Raw genomic sequence first — 27,635 nt, 5'->3', positions numbered from 1 at the left:
AACAGATTTAAGGAGAAAGGTCGAGTTATCCTGTGGTCTGCCAAAAATTTGTTTTATTTGGTTTACCCTCATAACTTACTGGGTTGTCGCTCCCATATATCTTAATGCATAAACCATCAATATGTATATTCAGTTCTAATAAGAAAAAAAGAGGAAGTATTATTGCGTGGTTTGTTGTAAACGGGTAGACCATTAGAATGATTTGTTTCGGTAGGATAATAGATGTGAAAATAAATCGCTGATCTAGAAACATACTTCCATGTTCAAAATGCGCAATCAAAATAAAAATCACCAAACGAAACTTAACCAACTAGATACTTAATTTTAGTCTTAACAGCTGTTTTCTTTAACTTAGTACCTTAAAAATTATTTACATAATGTTCAATATTATTAAATTATTATATAAATCACAGTTAGACGGTAAGATGTTGCCATACTTCTCTTCTAATCAAGAACACTAGCAAAACAATACAATCAATGCACTTTTTGAATTTCTTTGAACTATAGTTGTTTTCATTTAATATAACCACTGGAGCGGTGTTGAACTGCAACGATTTCAATCTTTTAAAAGTGGCCACGCGTCATCGATAATTCTGTCAATTTTCAATACTTCCACTGTACAATCGCTCATATCTACATATGTATCCATGTTAACAATCTTCATCATTTCCTGTGCGGTGGTAGTATACTCCAAATCATTCAAATGAAAAGTGGTTGAAATAGAAGACAAATCCAAAGTGCTATTGCATTTTTCGTCATCTGAACAACGCTGTAATAGAGCAGAAGTGGACTTTCTAGCAAAATTCTTTTTTTTTGCTGATTTCGAAGGCTCAGGCAATATTGGTATAGCATTAGTAATTATGGTTCGCATTGCTTCGGACAATTCGTTCATAACATCATTTAAAACCGTATATGATTCGTCGCAGCCCTCGTGAGCGCTCTGGCAATGCAAAGAATATTCTCCTTGCTTTTGAAATCGAGCACTGCAATAGTTACATGATATAGGCTTCAAGTGCCCTCTTAGATGCCACCTTATGGGTACTGTTGTAGCCGAACATGTCACGAAATTGCATAGCGTGCACGAGAACTCTTTGTATCTAGCTTTTCGGGTGATTCCTGTTTTTTTGTTTCCCACTGTTTGAAAATTTACTCGAGATATGCCATGAACCGTAACGAAATGACTATTCATCTTGGCTTTGGAATAAAACCTGGCGGTACATAGGCTGCATTTAAATCTATACGGAGCATATAGGAGCTGCTCGTCTCTATGAACTTCCAAAAAGTGTCGTCTTAAATTTAACTCGCTGAAAATATCTTCACAAATATTGCATGCCATTTTCGGTACAAATTCACTATCGGCTCTCAATTTACTAAGAATATGAAACTTGGTAAAACAAATTTCATGAATCGATTTTAGATGGGTCATAATTTCAGCTTTATCTTCAGTGAAGAATGCGCATGTCTCGCAAGCATAAACCTTGTCTGTGTGTGAAGCAGATTCAGCTTTTGAATGGTCACTTGATTCATCTTCATCCTCTAGATTAATTACAGGATTAACAGCCACTTCGCCATCAGCCTTAGGCTCATTTTTTAAGGGCTTCTGAGTTTTCGGTGCACGTTTATTTACACCACTAGTGACTTTGGTTTTTGATGGATTTTCGTTAAGTTCAGGTTTATTGCTCAAATCCATTTCCTCAGCAGGCGGCAATGCTTTTTTCTTCGTTTTCTCAATGCAATGTAACGCTTTCTCCAGGGTTGCTCCTTTGGGTTCTAAATATATATTTGCATCTGGATGTTCGACGTGGTGATGATGCTTTAAATCATAGATGGTAAAAAATTCATTTCGACAGTGCTGACACTGATAAGGCATCATTACCCAATGGTACAGCATGTGTTCGCAACACTCAGGCATTGACATGAACCTGAAAATAAAATTCATGCAACTTATTAAGATTCTGGCAAAGTCGCGTCGCGCCAACAAATTTACAACATTAAACATTATATTTTAAAAGCTAATTTGAATACCTACTTCTTAGGACAGAATAAACATTTAATGTCCATTGGCCCAGTTAAAAGACTATTAGTTTTTAACAATGGCGTATTCTTCAAGATAAGCGCACTTTGCTTTTGAATAACCATGTGAATCCATGTATTTAATTTAATATTTGTGGCAAGTGGTTCAATAATATCTTCCTTACAACCCGGATGAACTTTCAAATGTTCTTGCATGTATTTATATGTAATACTGATGTCTTTACAAGAATTGCATCTATACCTGGAAAAGGAGTACAAACTGTCACTATACTTTGATTCGCATCATAAAATCAGTTTTTGTTCATTTTCTACGATATAGGTAGAACAAGAACAACAGGTAGTTCCAGAACTACGTACCTGTATAAATTAAAGTCTTTGTAAATATGGAACATAAAGTCGCCCACTCTTTTCGATTTAAATTTACGACACTTTGGACACATCCATTGCTTATTGTGCGGCTCTCCCAAGTCTCCAAACAATCTGACAAGATTTTCCTTACTGCAAGAAATAGCCTACGGAAACGAAACATATTTAATTCAGTACGTAACCCGATTATTAATTAAAAACCTTTATTAATTTTATTAAACCTCAATCAATCAAGAGAGCATGTACATAATTTGTCAAACGTTTTAATATTTTAAATTTAAGAAAATTTAATTTAAAAAATCGTAAATAAGTCAGTTACAATTGTTTATATAAATATATACATATAACCATTTATTCTTACCATAGCATAGTCAGATTCAACCGTATCATCTATTTTCGCCACCTTTGCAGGCTCGTGTAATATATTTCCTCCCGATCGTTTTACTGTCCGATTCTTTGATACCGAGATGTTCTCTTGGTCTGTCGTATTTGGAGTGTCACTGATATCTGTTGCGTCACTTTGCATAGACTTTCCATCCTCGTGATCACTATCCTCTGAATCGATAACTGTAACAAAGTTAAAAGTTCACATCTCAAATATCGTCATTCGATATTAGATATATACATAAATCGATATGGTATTGAGCAGGACTTTTAAATGAAAAAAATAATTTACCTATTACTTTAGGGCTTTGTGTTACATCAATGACATCGTCAGAATCATCTTCTTCAGGTTGTTCCATTTTTGGAATTTTCATATTTTCTGTGCCGGGTTCATCTAGACCTTTTTGTGGAGGCAAACTTTCAATATTTTTATTGTGATATAACCCGCTAGTGCTAGGCTGATTATCGTCGACCATGCTGTCGGAACCTGAAAAAGAAAAACACATTTTTATATTTTAAGCAGTTTTCGAAAAGTGAGTTCGAATTATTTTATTCTATTTTATTTCACCAATTAATAACTTTTTTACTCAAAGCAACAAGAAACCAGATCAATGAAATATTCTGTTCTCTAAAGAATTACACAGCAGTTATATAAAATCACTTTAAATTTAAATTTAACATACCTCTAGCAACGGCGTCGATACAGTCCCACAAATTGGAACGAGCAGTGCTATCTGAAATACGGTAACAGCTCTTCAGGCTTCCTGATGCACTACTTTTTACTACACTATTTGATAGGTCTTTGGAAGGACTGGATACTGCTTTTGGTGTCGAAGCGTTGGCTGTTTTTGTTGAGTTTTGAGTCTTCATTTTTTTAGCTGACTTTGTCGGCTGAGGAGATGAATCGTCAAAGAGGATGCCTCTAATGTGTCGCACTCTATGTTTATCTCGCTGCCACAATGGTGTTGTATCAAATCGAATACGATTCTGTTCTTCATTAATTTCTTCTTCAACCTTAAAAAATTAATGATTAATGTTCGACTGTTTTATTTAAGAAAAAAGTGAATTTGATGAAATGAAATGAATTGAAATTGAATTCGAGTAGCAATCCAAATCTTAACTTACTTTTTGATACATTAGCACGATATCAAACGTGTGATTTGGATGATTGTCTTTGAAATGATCTTGACAACCGACTTCATCATCGCTTTTAAAAGCACACAGCGTACATTTATACTGAGTATCAACATTATGCTTTCTAATAATGTGTGCCTGAACGTCTTCTCTAGTATTATATTTTGATTTGCACATACAGCAGCACCACGGCTTCAATTTCGTTGGAGATGAATGCGGCGTAGCTATTTCATCTTGGTAGGTGAAAGCTTGAGGCTCAGATTCCATGTATCTAACAATTTCATATTTAAATTAAACATGTATTAAATGGCACTATGGAATTTCAGTTATTAGAAATAGTAAATATATATAAACGTTCTTAGCAATTTTTTTTCTTACTTTAGTTTTGGCGTTTTACTAATGCCTTTTAATATAAAACAAAAATTCGTTTTTCTTTTTGCGTCGTTAAATAACGTATCTTTACATGTTTTTTAATTTGCAGACAAAAATTTTATTAGAATATAGTTTCTCCAAATTCAGATAAGAAATCTATTAAAAATTATAAAAATGGGTAGATTTCAATTGAAATACAGAAACGAACATACACTTTATTAATAATAAATATATGAATTAATTAGCACCAAAATAAAACCAGGTTAGCACAGTATTTTGTCGTTAGTTAGTTAGAACATTGAGTAGAACCATGGTACGAAGTCGTTCCACTATAGGATGACAGTCAAAACAATAAACAAAAAGTGAATTGATGAAAGTGATTGATTGAAAGAATTATTTATCTGATCCACAAACCTGCTCCATAAAAAAAATAATTGTTGAACGGTCGAGAAAAGGCAAATAATATTTCTAAGATACCTATTCTTTAAAATAATATTTTTTGGTTATTATGGATAGTAGGAAACGGAATAATTCAATACAAGCCATTAAAAAAAAAACAATGATTAAACTTTGAAATAAAAGCGCCCCAATCAATCTAAAATTTCTTTGAAAGTTTTACTTTACCTGATTGTGTCGACTTTAGCTGCAACATCTGGATGGCTATCTTGACTATGTTTCTCTATTTTGTGTTTCAAATGATGAACAAAATGACAATAATGGCATTTATATAAGTGAAGACCGTGCATCTTAAAGTGCTTCATAACGTGCTCAATGTCGTTTGGTTCGATTTTAATCTTGCAGTGTGCACAGATAAAATTATTATCATCACTATGCAGTGCCATTAGATGATGTTTCAAATTGCTTTCCTCGGGACAGAGGTAGGCGCATCCTTCAGCGCCGCACACATATCGACGATGTGTCGGAACATAATCTGGGTAAATTTCTTCTTTTTCCTCATCTTTTTTATCTAAAATATGAGAACTAAGAAATCTCCCTATTTTGCTTGCATGTTGTGAATTAGTAAAAATGCACAATCCAATTAATTCCGCAAAATTTTACAATTACATTTTACATTCACACATACATTTTTTACATACACACTTCTTTATCAAAGAGGTGTTCTGTGTATCAACTAATTCCCTCACAAAAAATTTTAATTTGACCTTACCTTTTGCAGTTCCACTCATTCTTCCTGTCGTTATTGAACTTGCAGCAAAATTTATCATTTTATCGAACATCTTCTCGTTCTTTTCCAAACAAGGCACAGGGTTAACTGGTGCACTATCGGATACAGCTTTCTCATCCAAATGCATTTGAAGATGTCTTATTATATTCACCTGAAACATATAATATAAAGCTAAACGATACAAATAAAGGTTCACATTGGCTCATTAATGGTCGCTTATGGGGTATTAAACATGTTCAATAATTTAGAAAAAACTATAGATCGACTAACATTACACTATGTCCCATACAAATTCAGACGCTAGTTTCATATTTATATACAGGGTGGTTTTTTTTAACTTGAACCGCTTAAATATTTCGAAAATTAGTGATCATATGAAAAAATGTGTCAAATAAAAAGTAAATATATGCGAGGTTGAAGTTTATTCGTCTTCGCCTACTTATTATTACTAAAAACGCATTATTACGCTCTATTACTAAAAACAGGTCCACCTTCGGACCTTACGAAGTCTGTACTTTACAAGTTGTGAAACACGGGACATCTTAATGTAATACTAAACATATAATAGCAATAATAAACAAACAGAAAGTTTTTGATAATATAAATGTACTTACCCTAACTTTAGTTTGATAGTTACAAACCCCACATTTCACGTTAGAGCTAAATATTTGTCTAATCGGTATACAATCAATCTGATCAGGTGCGTAAGTCGAATTGTCCCCAGTGTAGTTCGGGGTTTCATTTGTAACATCTTTTTCTCTTGACGTACCTGGAGTGGCTTGACTCGGTTTTATTACAAAACAATCTTCCTCCGGGTCAAACTGATCCGCAATTAGCGGAACTAGTGTCGTTTGATTGAGGCTGTGACGAGATCTCATATGGTGTCTAAAATGAAATAATCTATCTAATGTAAACGCTTTTAAACTTTATTTAATTTAACATTTCTAAAATTTTCATCTTTCAAGGTTTTAGAATGTTATTCCAGTATACGGAGTGCACGTAAATTTTGCAGTTAATTTGAAACCGAAACGAAAAAAATATATTATCGATACACAATATAAACTTATTAGAATTATATTCGCTTACCTTGCAATAGACGCAATCGTGAATTTATCATCGCATAATGAACAAGAAAACCTTGCTAAACCGTGAGTCAGGATATGATCTGTCAATCGCAGAAAAGATTTCAAAAGCTTATGGCAATGTGCACATCTCAAGATTTGTTTGCATTTAAAACTAGAGAAAACATGAGATTTAAATGCCTTCACATTGACGAACGATAAATTGCAGGTGCTGCAGCGGAATAGCTCATGTCCTGTTAAAAAAATCAACAATGACGTTTCAATCTCAAACATATTAATTTTAAAGTATATTTACCTGAAAGACCCCGTTGCTTTTTTTCCGCGCTGAGGTAATCCGACTCGTCATCTGAATTGGAAATCATGGATGCTGATCTGTGCATATTACCTATTTTCAAAAGCACTGCAGGCTCAGCACCTGGACTGAATTTATTAAAATTGTTTACTGAACGTCCGTCTTTAGATAATGGAGATTCTTCGGTTAACGGATTTTCCGACAGTGGATCTATAGAATTAGTACTTGCAATAGGTAATTCTTTAGTGGTTTCTATAGTTGAATTTTCAACAATCTCAATGTGTTCAATTGAAGCAATACTTTCTATTTTATGTAAATCGTCACCAACATTTGATGGACGCAGTAAAATGTCAGGCTTGATGGGCTCTGTTAGAGTTGAAAGTGTATTCTTAGATTTTTCAATACTCATTGGCTCAGTCGTTAATTCGTAACTCCTTTGGTCCGCTTCTGTAAGAATACTATCAATCGCAGATTTTAATAAATCATGCTTTTTCACGGAATTACGAGTACATAGCGGGATTAATTCACCACATGGTGTGTTCTGTTCATTGCTCAATCCACTTGCTCGAACTGACTTATGGATCGGCACTACCTTGAAATTTGCACTTGCATCAGTAGAATGAGTTATCATAGAAGTGGCGGAAATATTAGATTGTGATGATTGAATTTTTCTAATAGGAGGATTGCATAAAGCAGATTCAGCAGGATAGATCGTAATGTTACCAATCCGAACTGGACCTTTCGGCTGCTCGCTAGCTTTTATTGCTGAAACTGTTGTGTTCGTGGTAGCAGTTGTTGTTGTTGATGTAGCTGAAACTACAGATGCAGGAACAATATAAATTTTATCTTTAGTTCCGAGCTTGGAGGATAAAACCAACTGTAATTTGGAAGTTGGTGGCAAACGCTGAGATGGCTGATTTGAGGTCGGTGAAGAATTTGGTAATGCTGAAAGCGATGGTTGTGACATACTCGATCCAGCTGGTATTTCATCATGAAATGTAATTTCTTTGCCAGCAGCACTTGAATTTGTTGGCGTTGATAATCGATTTTCGTTCGCTGCTATCTTCTTTAGTGCATCTATTTTAATATGACGAATTTGATTAAACGCTTCGTCTGTATACCGCAGATCTTCGTTCTAAAATTTATAAAATATTCTGTTAATTTGGTGAAGTGCGTTTGACTATTCTGTTAATTTGGTGAAATACGTTAATTTGTTGAAATATTCTACCGTTAGCCTGACTCAACTTATGAAGCACTATGTTTCTGTTACATTTTTACGATACTTTACGATACTTTTTACGAGCAACGGAAGAAGTGAGATAACACATCATTATTGTCATTACGAAAGGTCACGACCAACCAACATCTGCTAAACTAGGCCTGGGTAACACTGTGTTCTGTGGCACTTTGGTGTTGATGACGCTCTGTGTCCGGCCTTGCTCGCGGCCGTGTGAATAGCTCCATGTAAATCAATGTACCTTCAAAACGCGCTTCTCAGCAGCGCCACTGAGAAGCGCTGCAAAGTGGCCCGTGTGAAATGGCTCTTAATGAATGGAATAAACGAAGTCCCAATATACTAGTTGTCTCACAAGCGAATTTTCGGGGAAAGGATTCGAATATTTGGATAACAGGTGTCGGAAATCGTTGAAATAACATAGTTTTCATTTTCCATTATTTTCCGAAACAACGGCACTATATCCAATTCTACATTCAAAATATCTCGATGTACAGTATACAACAGTTCGAGATCTCGAACCTTAATACTTATATTAATTAACTTATACTAAAACACATGTAGCCCAACTTCCTAAAAGAATTTACTTGTCGAGTTGTCGGAGATCTGCAAGACAATCACGAAGATTTCGCAAAGAAACACCGAATTAAGCATGCTTGATATCGGCGAACGAACAATATAATATATTACGACGTGATAATATTTTAATCTCGGCCAACTGATATTTTTCTGCCAGTGCTGCAAAGTTGGGTGATAAATCGCAAATTAGGCGATAAAATTTGCTAAAATGCATCTCAAATGTTGAACTTGGGATATGCGCAAAATGAGTGATAAGTCTTCATCAACGTTATGCGACTTGGGCGAATTTTTGTTCGTCACTATGCGACTTTCTTTATCTAAACATCACGGCGAATTGGTTTGTATTGATTATGCATACCGGTCACAGCGCCTCTTCAGTAAAACCAGGGAAAAAGAGATTAAACGAGCTGCACCGATTAAACTGCCTTGCGTCATGGGCTGTTACCGGTGCAGCGAACCTACGAGTGAACTTACGAACCACCACTACACATCACGTAACACAAAGTCCTCTGTTTTCTCCCAACACAGTTATTTTGTCTATATTATGAGTTTCCTGCATCATAAAAAGTGTTGACGCGTTCTATTGAAGCTACAAGCCGTATCGATATCGCTGTGGAAACACCTTAAAATCCACTGTCTTACCCAGGCCTATGTTAACAACTGTTGTTCGTAGTATTCGCGAGTCCAAAAGTCCAAACGCCCACTGGCGGCTAAGTTATAACTACACTTAACTAGTAACATTTATTTTATTTTGTTTAGTTCTAATCAGCTTTTGCAAGTCCTTAACCAAATACAAACTAACCAAAAAAAAAAATTAAGTGTTGAGTGTAAAACAATCAGATCGAAAAGCGAATGTTAAAATATGGGATGTCAGGAAGGTATTACCAATTTATTTATACGATTTTTGTTTAAACCAACCAGTCATCGGAAAGAGAATAAAGTTATTTTGAGAAACGACTAAAGTTGAATACTGGGCCCGGTGTCCCGGACACAACATGCTTCGTTATTCCGAGACTCTTAAAAGAAGCAATGTTTAGTAATGGGTCGTAATAGCGCTTAACGAAATTATCAAAATGTAGAATACTTACTGACTCAGGGTGGGTTGTTCTGTCTAATATATCTGGCATCAGATTGGAATGACACATCCAAAAATGCGAGTATAAGATGTATCGATCTTTACCACTAACACGACAATAAGCACACTGGAAACTATAAACACCGTGACAATGTGCCCAATGATCCAGAATTTCAGAACTGGAAATTTTCTGCAGACAGTCGTTATAGCTGCACTCCAAAATTGAATTATCATGTAGAGTTTTAATGTGATTAACGAAATCTCTTTCCAATAAAAATTCATGGACTTCTGAAAGACCTACAAAAAGATGTAATTAGAAAAACGGCAGTGATAAGTACTTCTGCTTCCTGTAGCGCCCGATCTTAATGGAGAGCAGAAATCGGAAATAAGTGAAAATTGTCGAAACTTCGGGTTACCTGCAGTAATACTGCACGGGTGTAAATTGCGATTTAGGTCTATCCTAGATAAACTAGCATCTTAAAGACGATCATGTTATCGTTGAGAGCGATAGACCCGCCAACCGTATCCAGTAAAATTAAAAATAGTTTTTTTAAATCCAGTCAACCAAGAGAAAGAAAAATGGTCAAACCTTTTTATTAAAATAATCAGACGAAATACTCCTTTTTTCTGTGGCAAAGCAACTTATACGCGTGCCTAAATGCGCATATTCTTCAAATAATGGTGTATGTTAAATTTGGTGCAATATGATAACTTGATACAATACTAGACCACGAACAAAGTTTCGCTACTTATGGGATAAAATTGGTTCCGAAACTACCAAAAAGCAGGAATAAGGTAATTTTCTAGATTGTCAGGCCCTCGCCTTTTTTTTATGACGGACATACCAGCTGCTATTTTCTTAACTTTGAACGCGAGGGCATGATAAACTATAAAACGTCCTTAAAAAAATTAAATTATTTTAAAATTGCTGCAAATAACCCCACCTTAGATGACTTCTTTGCTAAATGAGCATTTGATTGATCATGATTTACACCCATGCATAAGCTGTTGTAGTAGATTGAGCAAAAATTAATAAGATTTTACAGTTGACTTACCTTCCTTATTTTTACAAACGCAGCGAAACGGTTTACAAATGACTCTGAGGTTGTTCTTTGGAGCTACTGCAGAAAACTTTTTTACAGCCCGGGGCGATGGTATTGTAATAATTGAACACGGCACGTTATGATGAACTGCTTTTTGATGTAGTTCAACATATTCCTTTAAAATTCCTCTGTAAAGGCATAGACTACAAGAAAATCGACTGTTTGCATGTCGAATGTCAATATGCATTGGAACATGTTCCCATGGAGTTTTTATATCGCAATATACACAAGGAACCATTGCAACTATACTTTGGGTCAGATGAACTTTCACGTGGCGAGTAATTAATATTCGTACATTTGTACTAAAGCCACAATAAAAATGTGGACATTTGTAGAGGTCAAATGGAGCTGCAATAAACTTTTTCATAACCCGCGGAGCCTTTTTAGGTTTCTTCAGTTCATTGGTGGACATTTTCGCCTCTTTCACTACTAACGGCATAGCTGAATTTTGCTTAATGGGTGGTTTCCCAAGTAACGATAATGTTGGCACGTTATTTAACGGCACAATGTTAGTAACTGGTGTATCATCAGACGGATTGGTTGGTTGATCATTAGACTCAGCTAATGACATAACACTTGCAATTTTAAATGAAAACGGATTGTCTTCGGCGACCTCTACTGCTTCTCCAGCACAGCTATCTTCATTCCCAGCGGAATTGTTAGTAGTATCATTTTCATAAGCATAATCCGCCGTACTTTCACGATCTTTTTCAACATTTTCAACAGACGGTTGATGTAACTTTTCTTCATCTTTTATTGATAGCTTATCACCGCTTAGTTTTCGCATTCGCAGACTAGCGGCCATACTGAGAAAATCTGAATGGGCATAAACTAAATGGTCGTATAGATTTTCTAATAAGGTAGTATCTGGAGTTGGCTCAATGAGAATTCCACATTTACTGCAAAGAGACGATTTCAAGTTTAAATTTTTATGTCCAAATTTGCAATGCAGTTGGAACACCAATTTGTCTTTCGTAGATACGTAGCAATTATTAGCAATACATGAGTAAATTAACTCATTATCCATTTTAGTCACCTTTATTAAATCAGCCATGGCAAGTACGACGGATGAAGTTGTACCATTATCCACAGGCGAAGTATTACCAATAGATTCTTCAGTTTGAGTTAATACCTCTTGTTGGTTCTCTGCCGCCTCGTTAACTTTACCTTGTAACTTTTCTATCATATTCGAAAATAAGCTGTTAGGTTTGTTTTGATTAAACTTAATATCAGCTTGATGAACCGTTGGTTGTTCCTCCAATACCGGTTTTTTTGTCACTAGGTGCATATGATCGCTTCTGAAGACCGTTGGTGACTGGAAATTGTGAACATATTCGGTGCTACCAAGTGTTATTGACGAATTTGTAGAGTAACTGTCATTCGGCTCAACTTTAACATCGATTGAAACATTTTCCATTGCCAACTGCTCATTCTGTTCATTGTTAAGCATTTCAGATAATTTGTTTACAAACTCAAGCTTTAAGGGTCTGGATCCAATTGATTTATTAAGTTCGTCCATTTTACGCAATCGATCTTCTTCAATCTTCTTTGCATCTTCTTGCAAAATGTCAGTTCTACACGTAAAAACATTAAGATCCTGTTCATTGGACTGAAAATCATCCGATTTTGATCGATGCTCTATTTGTTGAACTGGTTGCGATTCTACTTTCTTACCTTGCAGATTTAACTTTTCTTTTACAATATCTTTAGACTGGTTTTCCTGTGATTTTCTACTTTCATTTAAGGCTGTATTTTTTTCAGGTACCTTACTACTTTCTGGCGGTGGGTCACTGTTTTCCATTAAACTTTTAAGCTTCTCAGTTGCTTTCTGCTTGGCCGCTCTACAGCTCCTACTAGAAAGAGTAATAATACTATCCAAATTATCTCCACTATCTTCAGCAATCAATTTCTCTAGACTGCGTTTTCTTTTCCTAGAAGTTTTTAGAGAATTGTCACTTGGTGGAGCAGTTGTCAGTGACTTTGATTTATTGCTGACATTATCTGCCCCTACCAAATTATCTCTATTGGACCGATCTTCTCCACTTTTTGCAAGTTCTGATGCTTGAGGGTTTGAACGCAATTGTGCGAGCGGTGTATTTTCATTGTCACTGAGAATATTGCATTGTTCATTTTCAACATATCCAAATGTTTTTGATTTAGGGCCGGGTCGTTTTCTAAGCTTAGAGACTGGCTTTTTAAGTATGGGTGGATCAGTTGGCTTTGGCACTTTAATTGAATTATCTTGTTCTCCTTGCAAAACCATCAGTTGTGAATTATCATGTTCCCCAATACATTTGGAATTCCTTCTCAATAGTCGTTCATCTATCACCGTGGACATATTGATTTTATAAATTGTTGGCTTACTTTCCAAGTGATATTTATTAATATGGCTCTGAATGCATTTTTCTTCAATTTGAAAATAGTTACATTCTCCGCACATGTAAACAAAAATAATGGCCAATGAATAATTTATTTTTATGCATGTAGTTTCTTCTCCCTTATGGTTACCAAGAAAGTGGCTCTTGATTGCTCTGCTACTAGCAGTTACATAATTACAGGTAACACATTTGTGACGATACTCTCCCGTGTGTACGGTCACGTGTTCGTAAAAAGTAATTGGTGCAATTGAACTTGCATATCCACATAATCTACATGAATATTCATATTTTGTTTTCAATTTGACATTCGTTATTTCCTCTAACATGTTTCCATTTTCGGCAAAATCTTTAATGGCTTGTTCAGCAATATCAGGAGGAAATCTAGAAGAAAGCACTTCAGACTCTGGATGTTCTTTTAGGTAATGAATGGTCATCATTAACCCCTTGTAATTGCATAATTTACAATATAACTTCTGCTTGGTTTTAAAATCGGCAAAATAATTTTTATCATGCTCAGGTCTATCATTTTCCAGTTCCTCGTCGTCAGTAGGCACATCGCTTGCATAGGAAGAAATAGGAGACTGTGTTCTATTTGGACTGCTAAGTTTTTGTTGAGTTTTCTTCTTTTTATTTTTAGAGATTACGCCAGCAGCCCACTTAGGTGTCTTACGTCGTTTCGTTTTTGTTTTTGGTGAAAATCGAGTTGTTATCTCGCCTTCAGAATCATTACCTGATTCTACTTCAACATCGGACTTTTCCGAGAGAGCTTCAACGCTTTCGAGAAATGAGTCTTTCTCCTGACTACTTTCTGATTTCTGGTCACTCAGCTCATCTTCCGATTCAACATACTTTCTAGTATGTCGTTTCAGCTGTGCAGAAGATCTGTTCGAACTTAAAATGTCATCAGGTATCTTGTTAATTACAACTCGCATATCTTTCATTGATTTTTCTTGTAATTCTAGCTCTTTTAATTTAGATTTCGGCATAGGTTTCCTTCGGGGTTTAGCAACCGGCTCGATTTCTGGACTTTTTTGTACTTTAGTAGTATCAAGGGCATTTGGGTCGTCTTTCAACATGCGACACATCCGCTTTCCGGTAGCAGTGAGCACTCCGTCTCTGATAAACATATCTTGAATATCTTCATGTAAAAAGTCTAATTCCGACTTAAATTTTTTCTTTGGTTTTGTGACCACACGTTTACGGCTCTTAATCCGCTCACCAACAGACATTTGAATTGGCTCTAGAAAAGCAGCATCCAAATTTACGTTTGCTACTTGATCACAATCGCCACCGTCTTCTTCTTGTGATTGAAAGGGTATTTTATTTTCGTTCGTGTTAGTAACTTCACTTACTGGAATATTTTCAATTAATTTGTGTTCTTCAGGCAAAGCGTCTGTAGAGGAACCAACAATCTCCTGTGGATATTCTTTATTAATTGTAACGCCTGTTTCTTTTTTATCATCATCTCCATTGCCATCAGCATTAATGATTTTCCGAATTTTCTGAATTTCTCGATCCTCAAAACTGTCCGAAAATGTTTCTATAAGTGAAAAAAGTGCTGTTTTTTTATCTTTTTTATTGTGACTTTTCAAAAGATTTTCGAAGAAATGAGCCAATATATTTTGTTCTGAGGGTGGCACATTTTGATGTGTTGTCCTCTGCGACGTCGCGCTGTTATCCGAACTGCGGTCATTAGAGATCTCGACATTTTCCGCTGATTTGTTTATACTGTCAGAAGCAGCGGCACCTTCAACCGCCGATATACTTATTTCTTTATCTTCCATGGGTAAACTTGACTGGGTTATTTGACCATCGGCTTTTTGAGATGCATCTGTTTTTTGTTCTAATAAAGAACTTCGAAATTCTATATCGTATTCACTAACAAAATCATCGACTGCTGAAGCTGCGCTTGCTGTAGAAGAACTTTGCCAAATATCTTTCACATTTTCTTTATCAGAATTAATAACTACTTTAATTCTGGTCAGGTTTATTTTCAACTTGTTCAATGCATTTTCATTTTCATTTTCAGTAGGAATGAACGCAGCATTTTTCACATCTGAATTTACTTTACTACCTATATCTTCATTAGAATGCAATTCTTCAAGATTTTTATTTTGAATTGGATCTGTACCTTGAATTGGCTCGGTAGCAGTGCTCATATTCTCATCGCTTTCATCTGATTCACTTAATTCTATTACTCGTCTTCTACGACTCCTACTACAACTCCTTTTGTCTCTATCGATGAAAGTTGTCTCCAGTTCAGGATCACGCTTCGATTTCCTAGGTATTCTAAACGTTTTGAACCCAAAAACTTCGTTAGTATTTCTATTCTCGCCACAACTATATAAACTTTCTAAGGGTGAAGAAAAAGATTCTTCCTTACCCTGATTTAAAGTTTTCCTGTCAGAAGATTTAGCACGTGTCTTGGAAGCACTTCTGTTCGAATACATTTCATCAAATTTATTGGTTTTCAGTTTTGTTTGTTCTTTTGAACAGCAATTACTTTTAACTGGTAATTCTTTAGTTATTACTTTGCCGTCGAGGTCTTTAGATATTCTGTTGCGATTTTTGTTACGTTTTTCGTCTAAATTTGTGAAGTCGTTAGACTCCGAAGAATCGTCCTTATTATGCAATGTACGATCTGCGCTTTTTTCCTTTCCTGCAGATAAACGTGGGTCTTTGACTAAGATTTCCGATTTATCTGTACAATTCGACTCCGTATTCAACCCTCTAGTGAGTAATCGTGGATCCCTGGTAGCATTCTGCTTCTGCAATGTAATATCTTTTTGTCTATCTTCTACAGCTTTAGCTTCCCTCTCTTGTCGCTCCTTTATTGCTTTATATTCTCTATAACTTCTAGGATCGTTAAGCCGCTTGTCCCTAAACCATCGGAATCTCTCCTGCTGATAATTTTGTTCCGACGTATAATTCATTGGTTCAAATTTAACCGGAGCAACTTGGCTACTACCGTAAAATCCTCCCTGCTTATTAAAAGAACTTTGTCGAGCAAAATTGCTAGTGGTATCATAACCCTGCATGTTATGGTCGGTCATAGGAGGAATAAAACGTTGATTAAGAGGATACTGACTTGGGTTCATATATTGCGGATGTTCCATATGTGAAGAATCAAATCGTTGATTCAAACTATATTGATCCATGTTTGGATAGGTGGGATTCAAATGTGAGGAATCGAATCGCTGATCAATACTATATTGGTCTGTGTTTAGACATGTACCTTCAGAGAGTGGTAGATCAAAATTAGCTCTAGGGGTACATGGTGCATCAAAATCGACACGAGGCGTGCTCAGGCTGATATTTACTCCGTGTTCAGTAAATACTCCAGGCAGAACTGTAGATGGAAAAGAAGGTTGTGGTAAAACTCCAGATCCAAGTGTTGACAAAAGCGACGATGGGCAATCTGAGTATGACACTGACGGTCTTCTTATTGGGGCACTCGGACTCTGATCGACCATATTGGAAACAATTTGTCCAAGACTATGCTCACTTCCTGGGGGTTGAAATAAAATTGGTCTATGTGTAGGAGACAAAATTGACTGCTGAGGCGATAGCAAAGTATTTGGTTTCATAACACCAGAATTATTATGTTGATGTACTGAAGCACGCGGAGGCGACTGAAATGATAGTTGAGGTAATTGACAGTTATCTTTATGTAAAGGAGTGAAAATATTCTGCAGAATCCTAGGGAGCTGTACAGGTTTATTATCTTTTGGATCAACACAGCTCGAAGGTCCCCCATGAGGTGTCTGAATTAAAAATGTTGAATTATCAGTAGTTGGAGCTCTCGCCTGCTCAAACGCAGGAATAATTGATTTAACAGAAGAGGTCTTCATCGACTTCTCAATATCCTCAGAAACCACTTTGTCGATATCTAGAAGATCGGTTTCAACTGGTTTTGGTTTCGGCTTCGGATTATATTTGTCAGCCAAACGTTTAAACGTGGGTCTTGTCATCTTTTCAAAATTTGTATTTGTTACTAATCCATGATTCGAAATTTTATTAGCCATACTAGAGTGATGCTTAAAGTCCGAATTAGAAGCACCCTTTTCTTTATCGACAATAAGATTTTTCTCGAACACCTTTCCCTGAGTTTCGCAATTTTCACTTTCCCCTTTGGCGCATTTCAGTTCGTTCAGACTCAGTGGTAAAGTCTTGTCGCGCGAAAATTTATCGTCTGTAGCTGTTTTTGATATAACCTTGATGCCATCGTTCTTTTGTGAAGGTCGAGTGATCTCTAATTCTTTATCGTTTTTGCCTTTAGAGTCTACTTTATTCTCCCCGGCAACTGTTTTCTCTATTCCCTTATCTGAAACTACAGACGCCGAAGTCGCCTCTTTCGAATGGGTAACGGATGATCTTCTCTCAGCTTTTTTAGTTTTCTTCGTGTCTTTTATGATCTTATCATCGATACTGGATAACAAATTTCCAAAGGTATCCGTTTCTTTTGCTGTATTTTTCTCGCTTTCCAAGCTACTTAAAACAACATTAATTGAAGGTCGATTGGAAGAAGTGTCCAGCTTTGTGCATGCGGCTGCCTTTTCAGCGCACAGTGATGGCTTTGTTTCTTTTGGCGAATGGGAAGAACTTTTTGATTCTTTCGACTTGCGAGATCGGCGTGTCTTGTCATCACTGTACGCCAGCCTGTTTGATGGAGTATGCGCATTACGAGCAGTTGGATTTATAAAATCATTTTCAACAGCAATATCTAGACCTAGAGCCTCATTCAACTCGTCGACTTTAAGTTGCAATTGAAGTTGCTTTCTATACTCTTGCAATTCGAAAACTGTTTTATTAGCAAACGCCGCGGACGAGATTTTATGATGAACGTCGTCTTCTAAAGTTTTGAGATCGTCTAAACTTATTGGGGGTTTTGACATATCCGGAAGTTTTTGTAAAACATCAGAAGGTTTCTGTATTACAACGTTGCTGTAAACGTCGACTTTCGGTCTACTTTCATTTGATCGAGCGTGCAAGCTAGACCTAAAACAAATTACTTATTTCAACAGCGGTTCTACTTATGAAACGTATAAGCCTGTTTTTTTGTTTGTTTTCGATTGTTTGCAATTCAGTATGTGGGTACAAATACATAATAATATATAAACAATTACCTAACTGCTGACGTCTCAACTTTTTCTGTAGGAATAGTAACAGGCTTATTTAGTACAATATTTCTAACTGGACTTGGGCTTCGTGGAGTAGAGGAAGGACTACTAGTAAACGAAACTCTGTTAAATGTTGAGCTATCACATCTTGATGGACCTTTAGAAGTACTAGCACACTCTTTCGTACTATCGATAGGTCTTGATGATTTTATTTGAGGATTCTATAAGTAAACGAAATTTTAAAGGCATTACCTAATAGAAAAACACAACAAACTTACCACTTTATGATAAATATTCGTTAATACTTGTTCACATCTAATAAGAGTTTCAAGTTTTAGTCTGTAAAAAAAATTATGTTTAAACTACGTAATCCATAAAAATTGCATTAAAAGAATCTCATCCAAATTACAGTAATCTTACTTTTTTCTCGTATCAGTTATCATGTCATGTAAAGATTTTATTTTTGTCAATTGAGCTTGCCGATTTCCTTTTGCTTCCAACTCTATCATCATATTTTTCAGAAATGGAATGTACCGTCGGAGAGAATCCAATTTTGTTTCGTAATCTGAATCCTCCATTTCTACTTCAACTGTAAAAGATTAAGTTTTGTTGTGTAAACTGATATTTTTCAAATATCCAGTCAATTATGATATATTTAGCTGGCAATTACTTAATATTATATTTACAATAAAATAAAACAATAAGGCTATTTAAAATCGTAAAATGTAAAAAATAAACGTATTGACGAGCTCGATTCAATCAAATGGTAGCTGTAAATAATAAAGTACAAATCAGAACCATTTTAAATCAGCATTCTAACTTTTTATCTACTAATACCCGCTATTTGTCTTTGTCAAACATTTCAGCTTGATTGCTTATATCCTGTAGTTTGTTGGCTTGAATCGGAGGTTTAAAAGTTACAAGATGCGCGGTACAGACTACGACAAAGGTTTTTGGACAATTAGGAATTGTGAAATATGTAGGGTAAAGCAGAGAGGATTAGAACCTTTTCACACGGGCCTCTCTGCAGCGTTTCTCAGTGGCGTCTGCTAAGAGTAAGTAACTGCGCTCTCTGTACACTACTACTAACAATTATCTATTATTATCTAACAAATAATACCAGTGTCTGTTTAAGTGTTTGACTACCGGGCTGCAATAAAAAGCAATAAATAGAGGATTACGAAAACATTGCATATCCATCTATCCATGTCACCTCAAAAATATTTCAGTTTGATCACTCTTTAAAACAAAACCATCAATATTAATCAAACTGAACAATCTAATATAACGGACCAAATCCAACTTTGAGATTATAAACCCATCTTTATAAGCGGCGGCTAAACGTAGGAATACGATCCCTTTAGTGTTCATGGACGGACTGTAAGCTATCATGTCTTAATTTTTACGTTTGGTGATGTGCTGATTTAGGTTAGGATTGGCCTTAATTCGTGACTAACGACTACAGCGTGTTCAAAATTATTTTATACATTATTGCAGACCAAAAAAAATGGATCGGCTTTGTTTATTCCGCAATTAAGTTTTTAAACATCACAGAAATTATAAGCGCAATTGAAGTCAGGTTCACAGGTGGGACGTCAAAATGGTTATTGAATATGCATACGATATATCATTGTTTGAATGCAAATAATATCGTGAGTACTTAATGTAGATAAGTAAGTACGTAATGAAGATTCAAGACATCATTTAACACAGAAACGTGTACCACAGTATATGGTTGTATTAAATGTACTATGAAATCTGTCTTTTTGATCAAAATAAATATAGGCACAAGCCGCCTGTACAACATTTATTGATAATATGAAAGTACTACTCGAATATGTACTACTATTTATTACTACTCGCCATTTCGATTTGATGTTGCCTTTGACCTCAACAACTACAATGTTACAAAAATCTAGTTGAATTTTCAGTAAAATATAACTTAAGTTTTTTGCACACACGTAATTGAAAATGTGGATGCTTGTTATTGAAAATTCAAATACTTGTGATTGAAAATTCAAATTACTTTTGGTTGCATTTTTTTATATAAAAATCATGTCATCCGTATAAGATGTTTATAAATCATACTACCATCAAATATCAAAGTTTCACTTGATCCAGATGCCCACCCATTTCTACTATGATATAATATCAACGCTTTCCATTTAACAGCCTTCAACGAGGGTTACACAAGATATTTTTTATGTTAAATCCAGTTCATGTCTTTCTTGTGCCATTTCATATTCATTATTATCAAATTTACTTATTGTTATACAGATTGTAAATAGTGGTAAATTAATTAATTAATTAATACTACTTATTACTACTAAATTAATACTACCATCATGTTGAAATCTTATCTCTAACAAGTTAAGACATACAATTGGAATGTACATAACCATAAAAACTAACTTAGAGTAAAATATAAAAATTAATCTCAAGGTTCAATTTGTCATAAATGAATTAAAAATCATACATACACTTTTACTAAAATTATATCATCTATAGTCCGTACGCTATAACTTTGGTCGCACGTCATCAGTGACGAAATTTGACTCCCAACATAAAAACAATTATGCATGAAATTTGTGTCGAATCTTTTTTCTAATGTTTTGGGCATTGGCGAACCTCAAGCAGTCGTAAAATACCAAACTCTATAATAATACCGAATTTCACGCGATATTGATTATTTATGTTCACCTTTAAAATTATTAGGTTGATGAAAATTACAAGGCGGCCGAATCGATCGTAGATGTATTGGATTTTTTTAAATAATACATGACGTTTGCTTGTTGCATTTATCATGTACTTGTCCATGACTTTTCCGTTGACGGTATATTTGTCAAATAAACTTTTCAAATAAACCATTATTCAATGGGATACCAATCAAAGATCGGACCACTAAAAAATAATACTTAATAACAAAGTTGAAACTCAATCTTCAACTTAAATATATTTTTTTAATATTTTTCTCGTACTCTTTAAGTGAGCCTCTATAGCCCCTTAAAAAGAATGACGCCGATTTTAAATGACCCTGTATAAAAAAAATCAAATTATCTCACAAAGCTCGGATACGGCTAAAAAATTTGATGTCTTGGTTAACCATATGGTAACTGTATGTGGCCTTCACGAACTAGATTCCGAAGTCTGACATCTTGAAGAAGATTAAATGTTAAGTGTTCATGGTGCCGCGTCGTAAGAGGCGAGATGTCGTGGCACATGGACACGCAGAGCGGCATCAACACACAAGCCAATACTTCAGGTTAAGATGAATGTAACAAATACTGTTTGTCTTCCACTACTAATTTGTCCTCCAAGCTGCAGGATTCACAAAATGTAAATTGTGCGGGCCCTTTGCACGGCACTATATCTTCATATATGTAAAGCCATCACTCCTGTGCAGGGCAGGTACAAACAGTATACAAACTAGGCCTCGGAATCAAACTCGAATAATTCGAGTATTCGAATATTCAAATTATAAGTGTCTAGTCATAACTCGAATATTCGAATACTCGAATATTGGAATACGCGAATACTCGAATAATCGAATACTCGAATACTCGAACACTCGAATACACCATTATGGAACTCACAAAGTGTAAATACCTTTACATGCACTTTGTATACTTTTATAAAGTAAATTATTCATATTCTACAAGCATTTAAACAAATACCCATATATTTACAAGCAAACGATAATAATCATTTACCCTCCTGCAAATGAATATGAAATTACGTCTCTGTGTTCTGGTGATTTGCGTCATCAACTTCTGCGCGGTGTTACAATTAATGTGCCGACAAAGGCCCTTTTTTATCCATTGCGGCTAGTTGCCAAAAATGATATGAGATAACGATTTTTCGGAAAACTCTTGGAAAACGGTGAACGGAAAACGAATACTCAAATACTCGAATTTTCGAATACGCGAGTATTCAAATACTCGAATATTCGTTAGATATTCGAGCACTCGAATAATTTTACAGTTCGAATAAACTACTAAACGAGTATTCGAATTTCAGAATTTTAAAAATTTTGAGCCCTAATCCAAACCGACGGCAGCGTGTACTAGATCCGCCATGATGCTTGTCGGGTGGTACTTTTACGCTTTTGTCGCTTCAGCCGGTAACCCATTGTATAGTTCCCTCTTTTCTATCAGATAAATCGTCAGGCGATGGCCGTTAATTTGTATTTCATAAATTTACATTTACACAATATCAAAAAAATTTACTTCCTCACGCAAATATTATTCTATTTACCTAATCTTATCATATTTTACTCTGTATATTAATATAGTAATCCGCATCATTATAATGAAACAAATGCATAACATTATAATGAAAAATGCTCAGCATAAGTTTTTCACTTCTGACAATGTTCTAAGTCTTTTTAGTTCCATGTTATACGTCATTGAATTTTGGATTTTCACAACCTAAATATTGAAAATTCAATCAAAATTTACATGAACTACCAAAAATTTAATTTTCAATTACAAAATGTTATGAAAAGTGAATGAATTTCCAACCCGTTTTTAACAGTGTAGGAACAATTGCAGAAGAAACAGCATATTCCAATGTTGAAACGTCAAATGGCTATGCATAGATAGATAACCCACTCCACTGTTATTCAACAAGCTGATCAACAGCTAATGACCTGCAGTTCACGCATGCGCATTAATGGGAACCTACGTTTAACCGCCAGTCCCTCATCAACTAGACATTGACGGCCATGCCGATTGCGACGGAATCAGTTATTTGATGTCGCCAATTTTGAATCAGCTTCTATTATTAAAAATTACTGATCGGTATATAAACTATAGCAAATCTGAGCGATGTTTAAAACATTTTATTTTTTCTCAATTCCAGTTCTTGTTCTAGAAATTGTCTTGAAAAATTTCAAAAAAATCAAAAAAATCTTGTTCGAACACCCAACAGGTGGCAATGCCAATTCTGATCAGATGTGTAAATTAAAATTGTACAAGAAAGCATACCGTCATTCCTTATATACTTAACAAACCCGTTAATTCTCGACATTGACATCAGGAACAATTTAGATTACAAGCAGTGAATAAAAATAACATTGTGCATACAGGATGATTCAAAATTAGCGTCATTCCTTTTAAGGGGTTATGGTGTGATATGTTAGTATGAAAAACTGAGTTTCAACTTTGTTATTAAATATTAGTTTGAAATGGTCCCATCTGATTGGTAGCTTATTCGAAAAAAGAAAAATTACGATCTATACTTCAAATTATGAAAAATTTAATATACAAAAAGGTACTCTTCTACAATTTTTTATGAAAATTTAAAGCAGCAATGATGTTTATTATCAATTCAGGTTGTTATAGGTTGATAGCTTTTGTCGAGAATAACACGCATTTATCAAATTGTGACTTAGGTCCGTATTTATAAACGATACTCAGCAATACAATACAAAATACTCAGCTCATGCTTCGCCAAGTACGAGATCGTGTCCAACCGGGATATTGATTTATAAACAGTATTTCGTATCGGTCGAGTAAATAGATTTATAGGGACTTTCGTATTTATTTGGTTAAATTATATTGGCTGTCAATGTTATTATGTAAATATGTATTTTAAATCGCTGAAAGACTGGTTTATATAACGAAGATCACCGGACACAGGCTACTGTGTCTATAACTAATATTGTACTTTATATAAGAAAGTAGACATAAAATCATAGAAACTTTGCTACTTGTTGCATAGAATCTATAGAATAGAAAACTACTTGTATAGAATCTTAGACATACCAGAAATTGAGTAATGGGTGATATTGGTAGTCCACGATTATCCGCTGTCAATAATAGTTCGTATAAAAAAGGTAAAATCACCTCAATATAGTAGTAGTGGCCTTTGAAAACCGAAACCTTTTCTGTAATTGCACATCCGAGAAAAACTCAAAAGGATTTTTGCCATCTCGTATATCTTTACTAACACGTTGGTCTTCGTTATTTTCCTCCTCTATTACGTCAAAATATTCAAAAACCTCGTCCATTCTTATATTGTACACGACAGTAAAATCAAAACATTAAAATGTAAAAACATAAACAGTAATATAACCTTAAAAACCGTTTAACGGTTCAACGAAAAAGCTCGACCAATGGCTGGGCAGAAGCAATACTCAAGCCACCGTCGACCGATAGTTGAGCAAGCAAAGCTGTTAGCATTGGCTTGAGCATGACAATGGTTTATAAAACGCAATCGAAGCCAAGTCTCGTACTTGATACTCCACTCAGGCTTGAGCATCGTTTATAAATACCTTAGTGTGTCGCAAATTACGCAATGAGGCAGATTATCTTGAAAAACATTGTTGCCGAATTTCTGATCAAGTTTTTGGCAAGTATCTCATGCCCACTTGCACCAAACTTCTTCTGAGCACGTCCTTACATAAGTATATCTTAACATTTAAGTCGACTTGAGCTTCAATGAGTTGCACCATCCGTTTTTAACCTGTTCTTAGCTAAGCTTGAGGCAATAACCGACAACTCTGTATTTTTCGTTCTGGTCTGTATGTATGTGTTGTTTCTAACCGAAATTTGAGACTTTTAAAATTTTGTTTCACTAATGCCTGCAAAACAGAAACGATCTCCTTATTTTAACGCTTCTGAAAGAGATACTCTTCCAGAGCTCGTTGCGTTTCATAAAGATCATCAAAAATAAAAAAACAGATGCTGTGTCTTCCCAAGAAAAGCAGTCAACATGGTAGAAAATAACGGGCCAATTTAATGCTATTTGTTAAAACAATTAATAATTAATTTTAAACAACAATTCCCCGTACGACAGCAATAATCAGAACATTCTACAATAACCAAAAAGAAGGCATCCGGAAGCACATTTCCAATAAAAAAAAAAAAACTTTATCAAACTGGTGGCGGAGGAGTTGTTCCTTCAGTTGCAAGGGGCAATGCAGATAAAATATTATTATCTATTGAAAATAATAAGACCTTGTATGGATTGGATCAATCACTTGCTCCTTTTGATGGTGATTGGGTACAGCCAAATGAAACTCCGCCACCTCTCATTTTCCCAATTAGTCAGAAAGGGTGTGGATAAAACGTTGAAATTCAAAATTCATGATGTACGTAGGTACTTATTTTTTGAAAATAGGACATTATGATTACGCATTTATATACGTATGCTGTATATTTGACTAAGTAGCAACTAAAGTGAGGTTGGAAGAAGGCTAAGTCATGCTTAAGTACTCGAGAACGAGTCCTTAAATTTAAGATTTTCGAAGACGAACTTAAGATCGTGCCATCGGTTGGTGCAAGCTATTTTGGCAGTTAGGCTCGAACTTAACGCTAAGCATAACCTTAAGTCTTCCTTAAATATTTGGTGCAAGTGGGCATCAGTTTTCATTATGAATTATTTTTTTACCAGTTTTTCTGCACTCGCTAAACACCCCTAGAAGAATTACGCCAATTTTGAATCACCCTGTATAATTTCAACTTCACAGCTGTCAAGTCAAGTTTGTAGTCAGTCACAGTCAAGTTGTCAGTCACAGTCAAGTTTGTACATCAGAGTATTCGCTAGTCAAAAAGTTCAAACGCTCACTAGCGGCTAAATTATAACTATACTTTAACAAGTAAAATTTGACACTTATTTTGAATAGATGGCAGCCTTAAAACAAATAGATAAATTTAAAAGTATGCAAGTACTGTTAGGTATTCGCGAGTTCAAAAGTGCAAATGCTCTTTGGTGGTTAAAATAATAACTAACTAACACGTTTTGTTAGCATTGGTGATTTGTTTTGTTCTGTTCTAATCAACTTTTGCAAGCTTTTCATATTTTTGTCATTCATTTTCGTTGCAACTGCAACTGTCACTTTTCCCTTGTTTTCCAACTCCAATAGATAGACAAGTTTGACAAGTCTCAACTGGCACTCGGCAACGAGCATTTTGACGTTTCGCAGCGCCCCCATCGGTAGTTGAATTTGCGAATTACGTTTCTACGGCACCGCCAATGACATCGACTAGAGCGACCCCAACGTCGAGTTCATACTCTCCTTTAAGAATGGTTTCATAACCACAAAACTGCATGTGTATGTTAGTAATACGTATACAGTTCAGTTGCTTAAATTGTTAGAATACTATTTGTTTTCAGCCAAAAACCGGAAATTAAAGTTATTTTGGCATTAGGTATGCAACCACATCACAGATTTTATCTAGTGATAACAGGATAATATGGTAAAATAACGAAAGCACATTGCCAGGAAAAAAATGTTTAAGCAAATATCCATCTGTCATTGCTCGATGTTAAACAATATGGCTGACGCAAAATCGGATCAATTCCAAATCAAATGAGTTAGAACGTTTGTCAATAGGTGTGTGAAAACATATAATTCATATCGATCGGTCATGTGCGAGGGATCCGGACTTATTTAGATCTAAACCTACCTTCTTCAGAAGTTTGGTGATTTGTAATTTACGTGGCGGTTAGCAGTTTGAAGTACTTGCTATTTGATGTGTATCTTCTCGTATCTATGTATGGAGGGTGTAATAGTCCAATCCGCATCAAAAATTGCGTGTCTAACAATGCACTTTATACACCGCCACTTGGTAACACATTTCACTTTGGTTTAAAAAATTGATTAGTCTATAATGTCCCGTAATAACTAACGTAACGTATAAATCATATCATATCATATAGCGTGGAATCATGTATAACGCTAAAACACTTGAAGAGATGTGGTTTGTATGTGCCGCCATTCTGGTAGTTCTACGCCTTGATGACGAGCGGCCATACCAACTGCTTCCCAAACGACGCCGAGGCGTACTTACTAACACGTGTTAAAACAACGACTTACCTCGTATGAGCTCAAAATTATTCACTAATCAGACCGCTGCCAACTTGAATAATATCCGCTAGCTATAAATTGTCTAAAGCAAGCATAATGGCTCTAATACTTTTCCTTAATGCTTGACTTCGTAGATTCCTTGACAAAGTATACCTTTCGCTCACTTCGGATTACTGTGCTGGACGGGCTGTGCGGTGAACAAGCGCGCATCAAACGTCAACGATTTGTTCCGATGAGATCCGCTGCAGGACGATCTTTTTGGCGCATTGGAACTGCAGTCGACGGATTTTAGAGATAGAGACAGAACTTGAAGGTCCAACTCATCGCCACTTTCAATTCAGTAGGTTTTCAAGCGGCGTATTGAACGCATAACATACGCTCGAAGTTCGACTTCACCAGCAAACCAGGTAGAAAATAGAAAAGTGCAGGTAGTCGTTAACTATGTGGAAGCGATTAAGTTCCTTTCCACTTCGTGTTCGTCGCC

General features: G+C 35.4%; 1 protein-coding gene across 2 annotated transcripts; it reads right to left on the bottom strand.

Annotated features, from left to right (window-relative positions):
* Window positions 1-244: 244 nt before the first annotated feature.
* LOC125504304 lies at window positions 245-27,328 on the bottom strand. 2 transcript variants are annotated; one of them, XM_048666119.1, is made up of 19 exons: window positions 27,161-27,328; window positions 26,751-26,925; window positions 18,760-18,928; window positions 18,618-18,678; window positions 18,346-18,560; window positions 10,794-18,217; window positions 9,752-10,035; window positions 6,854-7,985; window positions 6,563-6,791; window positions 6,091-6,361; window positions 5,459-5,627; window positions 4,915-5,257; window positions 3,910-4,189; window positions 3,468-3,798; window positions 3,077-3,271; window positions 2,762-2,967; window positions 2,392-2,546; window positions 2,030-2,275; window positions 245-1,922 (listed from the first exon to the last, which is right to left on the bottom strand). In XM_048666119.1, exons 3-19 carry the CDS (start codon window positions 18,915-18,917, stop codon window positions 557-559), a joined length of 13,065 nt encoding a protein of 4,354 aa, XP_048522076.1. In that variant the 5' UTR covers window positions 18,918-18,928; window positions 26,751-26,925; window positions 27,161-27,328; the 3' UTR covers window positions 245-556. The 2 variants fall into 2 exon arrangements, with proteins under 2 accessions (XP_048522076.1, XP_048522075.1); XM_048666118.1 differs by lacking the exon at window positions 26,751-26,925.
* Window positions 27,329-27,635: the final 307 nt, after the last annotated feature.

Source organism: Dendroctonus ponderosae, unplaced genomic scaffold, assembly GCF_020466585.1.
Source record: "Dendroctonus ponderosae isolate FM_Combo_2020 unplaced genomic scaffold, Dpon_F_20191213v2 Dpon_F_20191213_4, whole genome shotgun sequence".
Taxonomy (NCBI): domain Eukaryota; kingdom Metazoa; phylum Arthropoda; class Insecta; order Coleoptera; family Curculionidae; genus Dendroctonus; species Dendroctonus ponderosae.
The sequence above is the reverse complement of the archived record's forward strand: the minus strand, read 5'-3'. Positions and strand labels throughout refer to the sequence as shown.